At 41.4% G+C, this 14,266-nt stretch overlaps 2 protein-coding genes and 1 long non-coding RNA gene across 3 annotated transcripts; 1 reads left to right on the top strand and 2 right to left on the bottom strand.

Moving 5' to 3' along the window:
- Positions 1-975: 975 nt before the first annotated feature.
- On the top strand, positions 976-5,991 carry LOC113157137 (N-acyl-aromatic-L-amino acid amidohydrolase (carboxylate-forming) B-like). Its single transcript, XM_026352428.1, has 7 exons — positions 976-1,075; positions 1,343-1,593; positions 1,679-1,874; positions 1,976-2,069; positions 2,169-2,300; positions 2,379-2,467; positions 4,960-5,991. Exons 2-7 carry the CDS (start codon positions 1,343-1,345, stop codon positions 5,203-5,205), a joined length of 1,008 nt encoding a protein of 335 aa, XP_026208213.1. The 5' UTR covers positions 976-1,075; the 3' UTR covers positions 5,206-5,991.
- On the bottom strand, positions 5,523-10,902 carry LOC113157138 (claudin domain-containing protein 1-like). Its single transcript, XM_026352429.1, has 4 exons — positions 10,205-10,902; positions 9,225-9,332; positions 8,875-9,012; positions 5,523-7,408 (listed from the first exon to the last, which is right to left on the bottom strand). The coding sequence occupies exons 1-4, from the start codon at positions 10,494-10,496 to the stop codon at positions 7,188-7,190; spliced, it is 759 nt and encodes a 252-aa protein (XP_026208214.1). The 5' UTR covers positions 10,497-10,902; the 3' UTR covers positions 5,523-7,187.
- A 1,501-nt stretch (positions 10,903-12,403) lies between these two features.
- Positions 12,404-13,110, bottom strand: LOC113157353. Its single transcript, XR_003298451.1, has 3 exons — positions 12,859-13,110; positions 12,652-12,716; positions 12,404-12,493 (listed from the first exon to the last, which is right to left on the bottom strand). It is a non-coding gene; the product is annotated as an uncharacterized LOC113157353 (long non-coding RNA).
- Positions 13,111-14,266: the final 1,156 nt, after the last annotated feature.

The raw sequence follows: 14,266 nt of genomic DNA, 5'->3' as shown, positions 1-14,266 counted from the left end.
GTCTTCATTTTCTTAAAAAGGGAGTTTCTGTACTTGACGGCGAGCTGAGACATTGTTCAGTATTTTGCATTAACAAAGAGAATCTGTAATAAATGCTGTGATGTCAAAAAAAAAAAAAGCTTTTCGTACTGTTCTTTATATTTTGTTCCAACATTTCTATTAATTATTAATTAGGTATCAGTTCGACAAGCTGAAGGAGATGACGTATGTTACTGGTAAAATAAAAACCAATGAAACCACACTGCTATTAGTTGGCATTTCAGTTGATTGTCCTATACATTTTTAATTATTGTTCAATTTGAACATGAAAATGAAAATGAATAAATGGGCACTTTTACCCTTAGTCAACACTTTATTTTTTCATAGAGAACCAGTGATATTCCCATCACCATCAGGTGTACTGTAGCTCAATGCTAATTAGCAAATGTAAGGATGCTAACAGCTGCTAAACAGAGCGTTCAGCCACCTTAAACCTCAACCTGTGTTCTCTTCAAACCCCCCCAGCTGGTAAACACCTCTCCTGCTGTGTCATGCCAGCAGAATGATATTAAGCCATTTTTTATTTTGAAAGGCAGACTGGAACCTACTATCCCATACACACAGGGCAAAGAGAAACAGGGAGTTGTGGAAAGCTGGGGAGGGGCTTACGGTTCGGCTGACCTCACAGCTGCTGGGACCAAAGGGACGCAATCGATGCAGCACATCACCCTTAGGACACACCCTGCCTGCGATACAGTGTAATGCAGTGGACACGAGGTGGGACGGCGGGAGTTTGCATAACATGCAGCTACAGTCTGTACAGAGGGAGGGATGGGAATGCTGAATCAGTGAAACTGCATGAAAGCCTGGGACAGGGTGGAAGAGGGTAAACGGCAGGGGGGCCGGGTAAGATGTGGAGTGTGATGCCTCGAGTGTGCAGCTGACGGCTCACCCTGTTTTACCTCACACTGGCCTCCTCATTTAGGAGAATTTAGACAGACTTTAATCTCAGTGCTGCTTCAGAGTACACTACATTTGTGGGGTTTTAAAGCCGGATCTGTCCCGTTGCAGATTTCTGCAAGCCAGAAAAAGAGAGGTAAGGTTTCACAAGTCAATATCTCTGCTTTGCGATGTAGCTTTACCTACAGTTTACCCAGTGGCATATTATTATATATGTCTTTTATATTAGTATTATATATATTGTAGCATCAGCACTCACTGAGCGAAACAAGTAAAATGAGTAGTTTGATGTGATTTGGCATCGATGCATGTTAAGTAAGAAGAGATACAAATGGTTAAATATTAACGGAGCAAATGCACCTTCACTTCCTTCCACTGTGTATCTCTGCCCGCTCTCCCTTAGATGGAGGTGGATGAGGTGGTGTGTTTACCAAGGTTGTCCCGGGTCGCTGTGTGTGGCGGTACCCATGGCAACGAGATGTCTGGGATTTACTTGGTCAAAGAGTTGCTAAAGGCGAGGAAGAAAGTGATGGAGGACGAGGAGGAAAAGCCTGTGTCAGTGATGCTGGTGCTTTCAAACCCACGGGCCGTGCAGCAGTGCCGTAGGTACATAGACACCGACCTGAACCGCTGCTTCACCCACGCCACCCTCAGGTAAAATGGCAACGAGATGATGCTCAGCGATGCTTCTTAACAGTTCGGATCACGATTTGTCGTTCTGTATTTTTCTGTCTCTCAGTGGTCCCATGTCAGACACGACACCCTATGAGATAATCAGGTCCAGAGAACTGAACACCATGTTGGGTCCCAAAGGCAGTCCAGGGGCGGTGGATCTCGTGTGTGACCTCCACAACACCACCGCCAACATGGGCCTGTGCCTCATCTCGTACTCGGACTGCGACTGGATCTGCCTGCACATATTCAGACACCTCCAGGCAAGCCGAGACAGATCCTGCACACACGTGTGAGAGTAGGTTTAGATGGAAGAGAGAATTCAAGCTGATTAAGCTGAAGTGACGTCTGATGTCTTTTCCAGAGGCAGATGCCAGATGTGCCACTGAGGTACATCCATTTCGACGTCTCCAACAAAGAATCCTACTCTCTTGATTCAGTGGGGAAACACGGCTTTGGTGCGTTTTTTTTTTTTACTTTTTCTTTTTGCTTTAAGTCCAGATTATAGCAAACGGTTTGAACTGTGATATCTGTAATCCAAAATCAATCACCTGCAGCAATGGAGATTGGCCCTCAGCCCCACGGTGTGGTGAGGTCGAACGTCTATACAGCAATGAAAGCTGGCGTGCAGCACATGCTCGACTGGGTCAGCTTCTTCAACTCAGGTACAGTATTTTTTTGCTTTGCAACAAGCTCTTGGTGAATTTATCCAACTCATATTTCTTTTCTGACTTTATCGGAAGGGAACGTTTCCGAGGGAGGATTTGTGGACGTGTTCACCATGGTGAAACGCTTCGACTACCCAAGAGACAGCGAGACTCACGACATCACAGCAGCCGTTCATCCTCAGCTCCAGGTACCTTCAGTGTTTACCTAAGAAATGACACAGTGTCCTTTTGAAATTGATGAGTCAAGTTGTATGAGTTTGAATAAACCAGGCACGAAATGAACATAATCTGCTGTAACTAACAATGAAGTACAGACACTCATGAACATAACAGCAGCGAGGCATTATGTGCAGAGGAATCAGCCTTTGTATGAAGGTACAGTGCCTGGATCGATCCCAACCTGCGGTTTGTGAAAAAGAACAGCTCCTCCTCATGTAAAATGACAGCCACCGACCAAAGAAGCCACACACAACAGCTGCAACATTGTTCTCATACCACTACACCTTTGCTTTTATTAAAAGCTGTCATCTCAGATTGTGAGTCGAAGGCATTAAAACGGAAGCTCCAAAAACTCGTGTGCTTTGGAGAACGAGTCATCCGTCGAGAATAATATGTTCGAGACTTCTCTGTTCAAAGAGGAATTCCAGAGAGGCGTCCACACCCACCGGTATTTTACAGATTGTTTTTGTAAATCACTTTAGTTCCTTAAATGACGATGGCAGAAAGTTGGCAGGCCGTGCTATGTGCATTTTATCAGAGGAGACACAACATGAGAATCGATCTCTTTACGTTTTGACAGTAGCCACTGTGGTGTTTCCTGGTGTCCCATTTCTGATTGACCCAGATTGGTTTGAATGTTTCTAAAAACAAAAACATTATTTATTTATTTAACAATTTAATCTATTCTGTCCTTTTTTTCTTATTGTCTGGTTGGAAATTTGGGGAAGTAACACAAAATTAAGACTTTCTCCCGTCACTTTGTCAGCCAGAGTATCTGAAAGTGCAGAGTACCAGTTAGTATGGTGCTGGTTAAAAGAACTGGCTGAACGCTGAAACCTTTCTTCTCTCTATAGTCATTCCTCCTGGTCACAGTTGACTAGATAGATCATATCCTTACGAAGAGGAAGCAATAGTAATTCAAATTTACAGGTCTGGTGCACAAATGTATTGAAACGTGTATAAATATGATATGATATGATGTTTCACTAGTCATCTAATCAAGTATCAATCTGAAAATATCTTTTCAATGTGACTAATTCATATTCATATTGTCTTAAGGGAAACGTGAATCATTAAAGCAAATAAACTCTGTTTCAGTTTCCATATTATTGCATGTTTTAAGACAATTGTGGAGCTATCCTTTAGAGGAAAGAACAATCTAGAAATGAATAGAAAGAGAAACTGGGGGACTGTGGTTGCAGTATTTTATTATGGTGCTTCTGTTGTTGTATGTGACTGACATGAATAGCAGGCCTTCCATAAATAACAATAATGGCATTGTTTATGTCATTGTGTAGTGGCTATTGAAACCGCTCCCCAAGTGCTGATCAAGATCTGTAGTCGTTCACAGGGCGATTAGTCCGTGAATCACCAGTACGGCTCGTCTACTGTCATGATTTTTAATCAGTGCTCTCAACAATGGAGGAGCAAGAGGCGATTACTACCATGGATTTAGAATGAGTGGTTAACTGTAGATCAGATCAGAAAATCCTCTTTCGCAATACGAGGAAGATGATGTGTGGAAATGCCGAAGCATTCTGACAATGTATGTTGTTAATAAAAAAATTCACAGTGAATATAATCAGATTCATTTGTTTCAAATTCATCTAAATAGATCAAAGAGTCAAACAGTGAAATAAGTTAAATAAGATTTTTTAGATTTTTATTGTTCAACAAGAGGAAATTCTTGCATCATGGCAGCATCAAACGTTGCATTAAGAAACTTAATACAATAAAAACAGAAGACTATAAAAAGACAACAATACGTTAATAAGAATTATAATTGAAACAGGAAGAATGTTTGTTAAAAAACAAGGGAAATCAGCAACAAAGACAACGACACAAAGTGAAAGGTGCAGTTACAGTAAAAACACATTGACAGTTTTTTCCTGAACAGAGATTGTTCCATTGAGACGAGTGTTGAAAGCACAAAAACACAGCACGAGGCTTAAATTCATTGTTGGACATTTTGTGGAAAAAAAATATTTACGTTGCTACGGAGATGGAGATGAAGAGACTGTTTCGCGTGTCTCTATGTTAAGTACTGTAGGCCACTAAGCAGATAGGAGACATGGGGAACAATCCACCAAGCAGCATCTCTAAATAATTAGATCAAGTTTGTTTACACAGTAAAAAAAACTTAAATGTAAAAAATACTATTTGTGGTTGTACAGGGAGCAGACTATTTCTTGGGTGGGCAGCCATCACAGAAACAGCTACAGGACATAAAGTCCCCACATGGTGCTTTTGTTGCCATTCAACATGCTCGACAGGTTTTTAATTTGAATAATATGCAAAGCTAATTGTCTATTAGATGCCCATGCACCGACTTGTTTTGAGAGGTGTATTATCTTTTTATCTAATTCTTGGCAAGAAAGATGAACTAGATCAACTTCACATACGTAAATGGAAATTGCCTGTCAACTCTAGATCACACATGTTGCTCTGCCCTTCCTCACAGGACAGGGACTTCTGTCTGCTCCACCCTGAAGACCCACTGTTCCAGACTTTCTCAGGCGAAACGCTGAGGTATAAAGGGAAGGAGCCTCTTTATCCCTTCTTCATCAACGAGTGCGCTTATTATGAGAAGGGCATCGCTCTTTCCCTGGCGAGAAAGAGGCGAGTGATGATCCCTGCAATCCGAGTTCAGACGGAGCAGGAGGAGCAATCGAACGAACAGAGATTCACATCGGAGGAAGAGGAGTGAGGATGGAGCTGACGTGATGAGATTAGTGACTGTGAAATAAATTAAACAGGAGTTTTTATTGAAATCACAGCAGTTGCTTGAAACACACGCAAGTGTATGTGTGTACTCTTGAATACACTCAATATTAAAGCGTACAATTATTCACTGCTGCAGCTCACAAGTGGAGAAACACATTCCCAAAAGCACAGTCACACAGCTGTTTTATTTATGTAACAGTGAGTCCAAAGATCAAACAGCGTCTTGTACTTAAAGCCTAACTATATGGAATACAATCGGACATATCACCTGTCACACTGCACACAATGCCTATTTTTTAGACAGTGTTAAATTTCAATGATACAAGTGGTGTAATAGAGAATTACAGACCAACACTGTTTTTTCTAAATATATTTGATTACTGGGACTTTTCCAACATTTAAAAAAAATACAACTTCACTACCACTACAGCAATATTCAGGATTTGTCAAATACAATTCAAGTGCAAATGATTATTGTAGCTTATTATAATATGGCCTTTAAAGTACATTCATAATGCCAAACAGGGAAAAGCTAGTCCCTGTGTATCTTGTTGATTTAGTTCATTTGATTGTTTTGTTTCTATTAATAGTAATAACAAGAAATAAAATAAAACAAATATGAAGGAATACATCTAAATCAAATAAACAGATTCACAAAATGGGACGTGGAAACTAATCTATGACGTCAATAAAGCAAAAGCCAAACACAAAATGTTGAAAGAAACGTGACTATGGTGACACGTTGATCTTTTACTACAAAAAGCTTTTTTTTTTAAAAAAAATCAGTCAACAAGTTTAAATATGCTTTAAAGAAGACAGACACACAAAATACAGCCTAAACAAACACAGCGTAACTTAACAATGGATGAACAAACAAATAAATAAATACGTCAATTAAGTTAAAAATAGGGCAGGTTTCCATTGTCAGTGTTTTGTAATTGTACTAACATGAATACAGCCGTCATTTGCGTGCTTCTTTGATTCTCTATATCCCTCAACTGCATTTGGAAGCAGTTTGTTGTTAAAGGTTAATTATGCAACAGCAAATCTTACTCAAAGAAACTCAGGGTGCGTCAAGCAGACTTGTACATCACTGCCAAGTGTTTTTTGTATGTGCAACAAAGACGAAATGTCACCACGCCCAGCTGCTATTCTTGGTGTGATCACAGCTTCAACAGAAGATGCCTTTTGAAATGTGAATTTCGACCAGAAGAAAGTCTGAGAAACTGTTTGGATTTCCCGGTGCGCACGTACACACACATATGATCAACACTGTTTTTATCAGAGGCGGAAAATAAGAAGCGTGCCGGCCGATGGGCATCAATTAACCCGCACATAGTAGACATTTATATGCATGAAACATCTTTTCCCATATAATTCAATATTACCTCCTCTTCTCTTAGCTTGGTTGCCCCATTAAAATTTTGAACCTGATTCTTTTTAAACGTTTTGAATTAATCATCCACGTAAATCTGTTTGTCTAACATGGGGATTAGTTTAAAACACGTCTGATTGTGCCGACTGCCTTTTGTTTCGTGGCCTGTCAAACACGTTTTAGCAGCCTGTTGCTGCATTATATAATAAGTAACATGGTGAGTACAGTCTCATCACCTATAGAATATACACTGTTGTTATTCTTTCATTTAGCCAGTTTCCAAATCTACTTCAGCACTTTGACTGCATTCATGTCGAGTATAAAACTGGGACACAGCTTTTCTTGTCTGAACCAAACATATGCTGCACCGTGCACATCTTTCACGTTGACCTTTTTAAACCATTTCATGACTCCTAGAGGGATAAAAATCAAATCTTTTAATGCAGCAGATAGGGTCAGTACTAAACAGTACACGCACTTTAATCCATCACAGGGTGAAATGCACAGATTACCCCACATCCTGTTCCTCTGAGACCAGTCTACAATGCATCTTGCAGTCAGACTGTGGCGTTCGTTTATACATTCTCAGTCTACGCCACCCGGTAGGCGGTCATGCGGTAGTAGTTCTGACTGTGGCTGCGTGCCGCCCACACCAGCAGGGCCGCAGCCATCATGTGCAGCGGCGAGGAAATGAGGGCCAGGTACAGGGACCAGCCCAGAGAGCCATCCACCTTATCGGGAAGCATCGAGACCCTGTGGAGCAGGTCCATCCCTGCCAGGTAGCAGCACACGGTGGCTAAGGTGCAGAGACCTGCAGAGCACAGGGCGAAAGAGGGGGGCGGGAGGAAAGACTCATTCAGCAGTGATTGCATTTCCGACCTAACCAGCTTTAAGTGGGTATTTAGATAACATCTGATGAGCGTTGCATTCTATTTTTGGCACAGCGTAAAAAATACACTGGTCCTCATATGATGTTTGTGCAGTGATAATGGAAACAGGCCTCATTCACAGCAGGTCAGGCCACCTGTCGAAGTGTGCCAGGACAAGACCCTGAACACTGAACCCACGGTTCCTTAAGTGTGGCTTCCTGTCCACAAGAATTTCCCAAAGGAAAAGAATTAAGTATTGCTAATTATTATAATTTGCCTTGTAGCAATAAAAGTCTAATTGTCTAATTGTTAATAATATTAATAATGGCTTTGTTATAATTAGTATGACTGAGCCGGCACGTACCCGACCAGTAACCACAAACCAAACCTAAACTGAATTCAGCCACATTCATTTCGCAATTTATACCTGGTTTTCTTTCTATCACAAGCCAAAATGTCTTTGGTGAAAAAAGGCTCTGTGTATTCATTGTATTTGTAATTTAACTTTCCTCTCGCAGTGCAACAAGCTGTACAATCCACATTCACATTTAATCACCTCGTAAAGTTAACACTGTCAACACAGACAAAACTTCTGGCACAGGGAATCGTTAGCAGTCATTCGGGTTTGATTTTAAGTCCAATATTTATACTTGTGGTGCAGTTTCTGCCAACTCCAGAGTGAAGTGTGGCTCGTTAGCTTCTATATGCTCCAGTCTTTTTTTTTTTTTTTTTTGCTGCGTGCTGCTGCCAAGGTGGCTAGAAGTGGTGAGAACAAACCAAACCAGGTAAGTTGTGAGCCACAGAACAAAAACAATTAGCCGACGGGTGCTAAAGCTGAAAGGAACTGAACTCGGATTATTGGCTTTCACGTAACAACAGTCCGATGAAAAGAGAACAACATGTAATAACTTCTAATTATAACACGCGCTTGTTACCTGTGAACCATGAATAGAAAGATTAAAGTTAAGGTGTGAGCACGTTGTTGCCTGCTGACTTTACACTGGGACTGTAGAATAACAACAGTGGAGGTGGCTGCGAACAGCTTGTGCTGTGCTCTGTGTAAACAACTTGATTTTATCATGTTTGTCAGTGATAACAACGTTTGGGATTGAGGGATGGCAATAACTGCAGTGACATTCATGGTTTGCAAGTGAAGAAACCAAAATGAAAATGCGTCTTTCTTACTTTCTCTGTCTTTGCATATTCATTGTGCCCATGTTGGAGTAAGTGGAGTAGAGCTTCACAGTGCTCTTTGGATTATAAAACCATAAAGTGTTTGCAGGCGTGTCCACCTTAAAACTCTAGGGAAACAACACTGAACTCTAGGTTTTCACATGTACTTAACCACTTCAGTGATGCACACAGTGAAAACCTTTCGCTTTGAAGCAAACAGTTGAACAGGTCTTACCGGCCAACAGGTGAAGTACTCCTATGCCGAGGGTGGGGGCGAGGCTTTGACAGAGGCAGGCACAGAACCCAGTTAGTCCTGCCAACACCACGAGGCCCAGGGATACAAGTGGCAGCAGAAACTGACACCTCCACAGGTCTGAACATGCGCACAGAAAGAAATACTGGTTTCAAAGGCATCACGGCACCTTCAGGGCATTGATTCAGGCAAATGTAACATTAACCGCCACATGATGTTCTCAATTCAAGTGTTGCAAACACAAGAGGCTCAATCTGGTGCAAACTTTCTTGCAGCTTTTTATGCAACTTGTAGCACAGGAATAAGAGTCAATGTGTTGCGAGTGGACTCACATGTGCGCACCATGTCCTCTCCACTGTTGTGGTTTCCTGGCTCTTTGTACTTGGGAGTGAACTGCTGGGTCACAGTGAAACTTCGACACTCCAACGACATCTTGGCATCTGAAAGAAGTTGTTTGATTCCTGATTTGCGCGTGAGCACGGCTTTGGCAAATGTACCACAAGTCACAGATATATCAATACAGCTTATTTCAAATGCTTTTTTAGATTTGTGTATGTTTGTGGGTAATGTCTGATCTGTGGATTTACTGGTTGCGCCTAATTTAGCTAGATGATCCAGGTCATTGTGCAGAGATGCGAAATTACAATAAAATATTTTATACTATGAATGTCATTTATTCAAAGCATGAACTGGTTCAGCTGCAGGTACGTGGCCTGAGCTGAACCCACTGAGCATCCAGGGCACTCCTAAGTCCTTTGTTCTTTCTTTTATTTTCAAAAGCAAACTGGTTCCTGCTCCTTGAACATTAATATACTTCACTTCTCCTAGATTTCTATGCTAATGAACTCAAAATGTTTGAATTGCTGGTGTTTGGCTCAGCTTCAGGGATAAAGTTCAGCTTTTTTTTTTTTTTGTGCGATTTTGCAGAATTCATCCTTCAGGTAATGATAATGAGATGCATTGTTGGTAGCGACCTTCCACACTTGAGCAATACTGATTTAAGTGAAATCATTAGTTGACTCCAACTAATTTAAAACAAGTGAGCACATCACAATTAAAAGAAATTAAAACCCAGACCATGGGGGACTGAGCCGTGCAGACTTTCCCCCATTGATAGTGAGGCAGAGGTGGTTTTGGATTATTTTCCAGACAGCTATACACCAAAGATACAAGAAGGTTTTCTGCTACCTACCCCAGACAAGGTGGGGCTCATAATTAACTTCTAGTGTCTGAAGCTTCAGAGACATAAACTGATGACTCAGCTGTTCATGGTGACATTAGCGTTAAGGCGAGGTCAGCTGTGTAAACATACCTGGATCCTTGTACCAGGGAGCGTTGGCAGGAACGAGCACGCACCGCCACCAGAGGCCCACAGTCCCGTTGAGGCGGAACAGGGTGTCGCTGTACGTCTTCTCATCAAACTCCCCGTCCATGAACTCCTCGTACAGGGAGCGCAGCTCGGACACGTTGGCCTCTCCGCGCACGGTGGGGCTGCTGTACTGGTACCAGTGCTGCGTGCCGATGGCCACCGACAGGTACACGGTGGCCAGTATGCTGAGCACGCAGGCGATGACCAGGGCGGTGGCGTAGCGGTTGTCAACCATTGTTGACCGAGCTAGAGACACGTCAAGGCGGGGGGGGGATTAAGTTCAAGTCGTGGCGGATCAATGTGGCCGAGCTTCGACGCTGCCCGTCAGCCGCTGTCATTCAGCTCCACTGTGGCATCGTCAGGTCTGCAGAGGATGCTGCGCAAAAGCCAACGACAGGGCTTTGGCTGTAACCACTGATTGTCAGTTCACAGGCAGCGTCAGCATCCCCGCAGCCCGGCTCGGATGCGCCATCTGTTCCCTTGTCCCACTTCCACAGATGGTGGGTGGGGTGGCCTGACGCAGCCACAGCTCTAGTCCACAATAACAACAGCCCCCAAATCCGCAGCAAGCACAGCGGACGACGCCGGATTGGATGCAAGCACCAGACTGCACATGCAAATTGAATGAGTCTGTGTTGTGGACAGGAGGTTTGGTGCCCGGTGCACCCAAGATTACAGGAGTTGGACACACACACACATAATCCATGCGTGTTCCTCTTCCGGTTCACCATCACATGTAGAAAGTAACCTTTTCCTAACCAGTAGGCTTCTGTGTCTCTAGTGCATGGACACTAGTGAGAGAGCAATGAAAGACAAGGCAGGTTTGGAAGCAAGGTGAGCAAAATAGCAGCAATATCAACATTACACCTGTCCCAGTGTAACTATAGTGGTTACAAAAAGACACCATGACACCCACAAGTGTGATTTTAAAACGAATTTATTATATTTTAGGTGATTTATAGGAATTAAATGCATTTGTAAATAAATACAGACTATGTAACCTGTGTTGAATTTGGACATATTGACATCTAGCAGGAGAAAGCCTATTATGACAGATACTGTGTTTAAGCATCCTGGTTCAGTTCTTTACACTCAGGAGCAGGGCTGTAGCCATGATTTTACACTGAGGTCTTAAATCCAAGGTTGTCCTGTATCAAAAGGTAACTCTCTAAAATGTTCATGTGTGATTTTCTTAAACTTAGAAATCCCTAAAGTTGCTAAGTTAAGAAGCAAATTTGAAGCTAAAGAATTTACCATGGCTTCAACTTTCAGTGAGAATTACAGCCATGCTCAGCCTTTGGTATTGTTAGTTACTGGTTCTGGTTTATGGACTGGCAGTAGCTGATAATAGGTAAGCAAACAGGTTAATACTGTAGTTATGGTTTGATTTGACAAAAGTATGGCTCAGTCATACTAAACTGAGGGCCACTGAAAGTCCTCTGTCACTTACATTGGCTGATTGAAAGATACTATTATATTCATCTCTTTAAAATCAAAACCTTCATTTGTGGTTTTATTAATCAAGACCCTTGGAAACTTTTTCTGTAACAAAATTACAAAACATCATAAGATAATTTGAATTCTTTGAATACTTTGAAAAACTGATTATTGTAAAACGTCTACTACAAGAAACTTCAGGAAGTAAAATTATGCATGATTAAATGATTAATACACAGTGTATACAAACATTTTGAATAAACTGGAACATTTACTGTGTGTTGCTTTACATATATATAACATATAAATATCACATGTAAACCATGACCTTCGACAAATGGAGAATGTGATTTAACAGTTTTACTTTAAAGTGTGGCCAGTTTGACTTGTTTGGCAAACAAGACCCATTATAAGATAAATTATATCTCCGGACATGGGGATCAAAATAGAAAACAGCACAGATGCTATTACTGGCTTGCCAGCAGCCATGACCAGAGCACCAAACAGTACACAGTGATGAGACTGATCTTGTGAATTACTCAACTTGAAGCTGTAAATGGGGAGAACAAAAAGAAAATACCTAAGTATATATTAATAAATAATTGTGCAGTTTGAGAACTTTTACACAAGTATTAGTCGAACTTACATATTCCATTCACAGTGATGGAGCTGCCTTCAAAGTCAAAGTCAGTGACATATGAAGCTGCATTGTACAAAACATTCGCGATCTGAGTGTTATTAGGGACAGACGAGCTGATGAAGGTTAATCTCAAGGAGTTGATGATTGATCCATTGCTGCAGAAAAAGTAGCAGAAACATTACTATCATAACTCGGCCACTACACGAACAATGTAACAGTATAATGACATTTTCAGTCCTTCAGGTCGTTTACACAATTTTTTGTATTGTTATTCAGACATGAAATATTTGAACAAGTAAGAAATTGAAATTACTTGTATCCCAAAACGTTCATGCCCTTGAAGGAAGAAGGGAATGCCGCTTGATACCTAGGTTGAAGCTGTGGAAACAAAAACAGAAAAAAATATTATACTTAAACAGTTTTCCTTTATTTATTTGGCCTATGTAGAAAAAGGCGAGCTAAGGTTGATTTGTTCTTACAGTATTAATCTTTTATGTTGTGTGCTGAGGACGATGCTCACCTGTGTAATGATCATTGAAGATCGATTTTTATAACGTTCAGATGTTGGATCGAACAAGTCAGTTGTAAATGTGTCTAGACGAGATCTGAAAGTCACCAGCTGTGTTGCAAGTGCTGTAGTTGTGGATGTAGATGTAGGTGCAGCAGTTGTGGATGTAGTAGATGTAGGTGTAACAGTTGTAGATGTTGTAGATGTAGAGGCATCAGTTATTGATGTAGTAGATGTAGGTGCATCAGTTGTGGATGTAGTAGATGTAGGTGTAACAGTGGTGGATGTAGTAGATGTAGGTGTAACAGTTGTGGATGTAGTAGATGTAGGTGCATCAGTTGTGGATGTAGTAGATGTAGAGGCATCAGTTACTGATGTAGTAGATGTAGGTGCATCAGTTGTGGATGTAGTAGATGTAGGTGCATCAGTTGTGGATGTAGTAGATGTAGGTGCATCAGTTGTGGATGTAGTAGATTTATGTGTAAAAGTTGTGGATGTAGTAGATGTAGAGGCATCAGTTATTGATGTAGTAGATGTAGGTGGATCAGTTGTGGATGTAGTAGATGTAGGTGTATCAGTTGTGGATGTAGTAGATGTAGGTGCATCAGTTGTGGATGTAGTAGATGTAGGTGCATCAGTTGTGGATGTAGTAGATGTAGGTGCATCAGTTATTAATGTAGTAGATGTAGGTGCATCAGTTGTGGATGTAGTAGATGTAGGTGCATCAGTTATTAATGTAGTAGATGTAGGTGCATCAGTTGTGGATGTAGTAGATGTAGGTGCATCAGTTGTGGATGTAGTAGATGTAGGTGCATCAGTTGTGGATGTAGTAGATGTAGGTGTAACAGTTGTGGATGTAGTAGATGTAGGTGGATCAGATGTGGAAGTAGTATATGTAGGTGCATCAGTTATTGATGTATTAGATGTAGGTGTAACAGTGGTGGATGTAGTAGATGTAGGTGTAGCAGTTATTGATGTAGTAGATGTAGGTGCATCAGTTGTGGATGTAGTAGATGTAGGTGCATCAGTTGTGGATGTAGTAGATGTAGGTGTAACAGTTGTAGATGTAGTAGATGTAGAGGCATCAGTGGTGGATGTAGTAGATGTAGGTGTAACAGTTGTGGATGTAGTAGATGTAGGTGTATCAGTTGTGGATGTAGTAGATGTAGGTGCATCAGTTGTGGATGTAGTAGATGTAGAGGCATCAGTTACTGATGTAGTAGATGTAGGTGCATCAGTTGTGGATGTAGTAGATGTAGGTGTAACAGTTGTGGATGTAGTAGATGTAGGTGCATCAGTTGTGGATGTAGTAGATGTAGGTGCATCAGTTGTGGATGTAGTAGATGTAGGTGCATCAGTTATTGATGTATTAGATGTAGGTGTAACAGTGGTGGATGTAGTAGATGTAGGTGTAGCAGTT

Source organism: Anabas testudineus, chromosome 18 (assembly GCF_900324465.2).
Source record: "Anabas testudineus chromosome 18, fAnaTes1.2, whole genome shotgun sequence".
Taxonomy (NCBI): domain Eukaryota; kingdom Metazoa; phylum Chordata; class Actinopteri; order Anabantiformes; family Anabantidae; genus Anabas; species Anabas testudineus.
The sequence above is the reverse complement of the archived record's forward strand: the minus strand, read 5'-3'. Positions and strand labels throughout refer to the sequence as shown.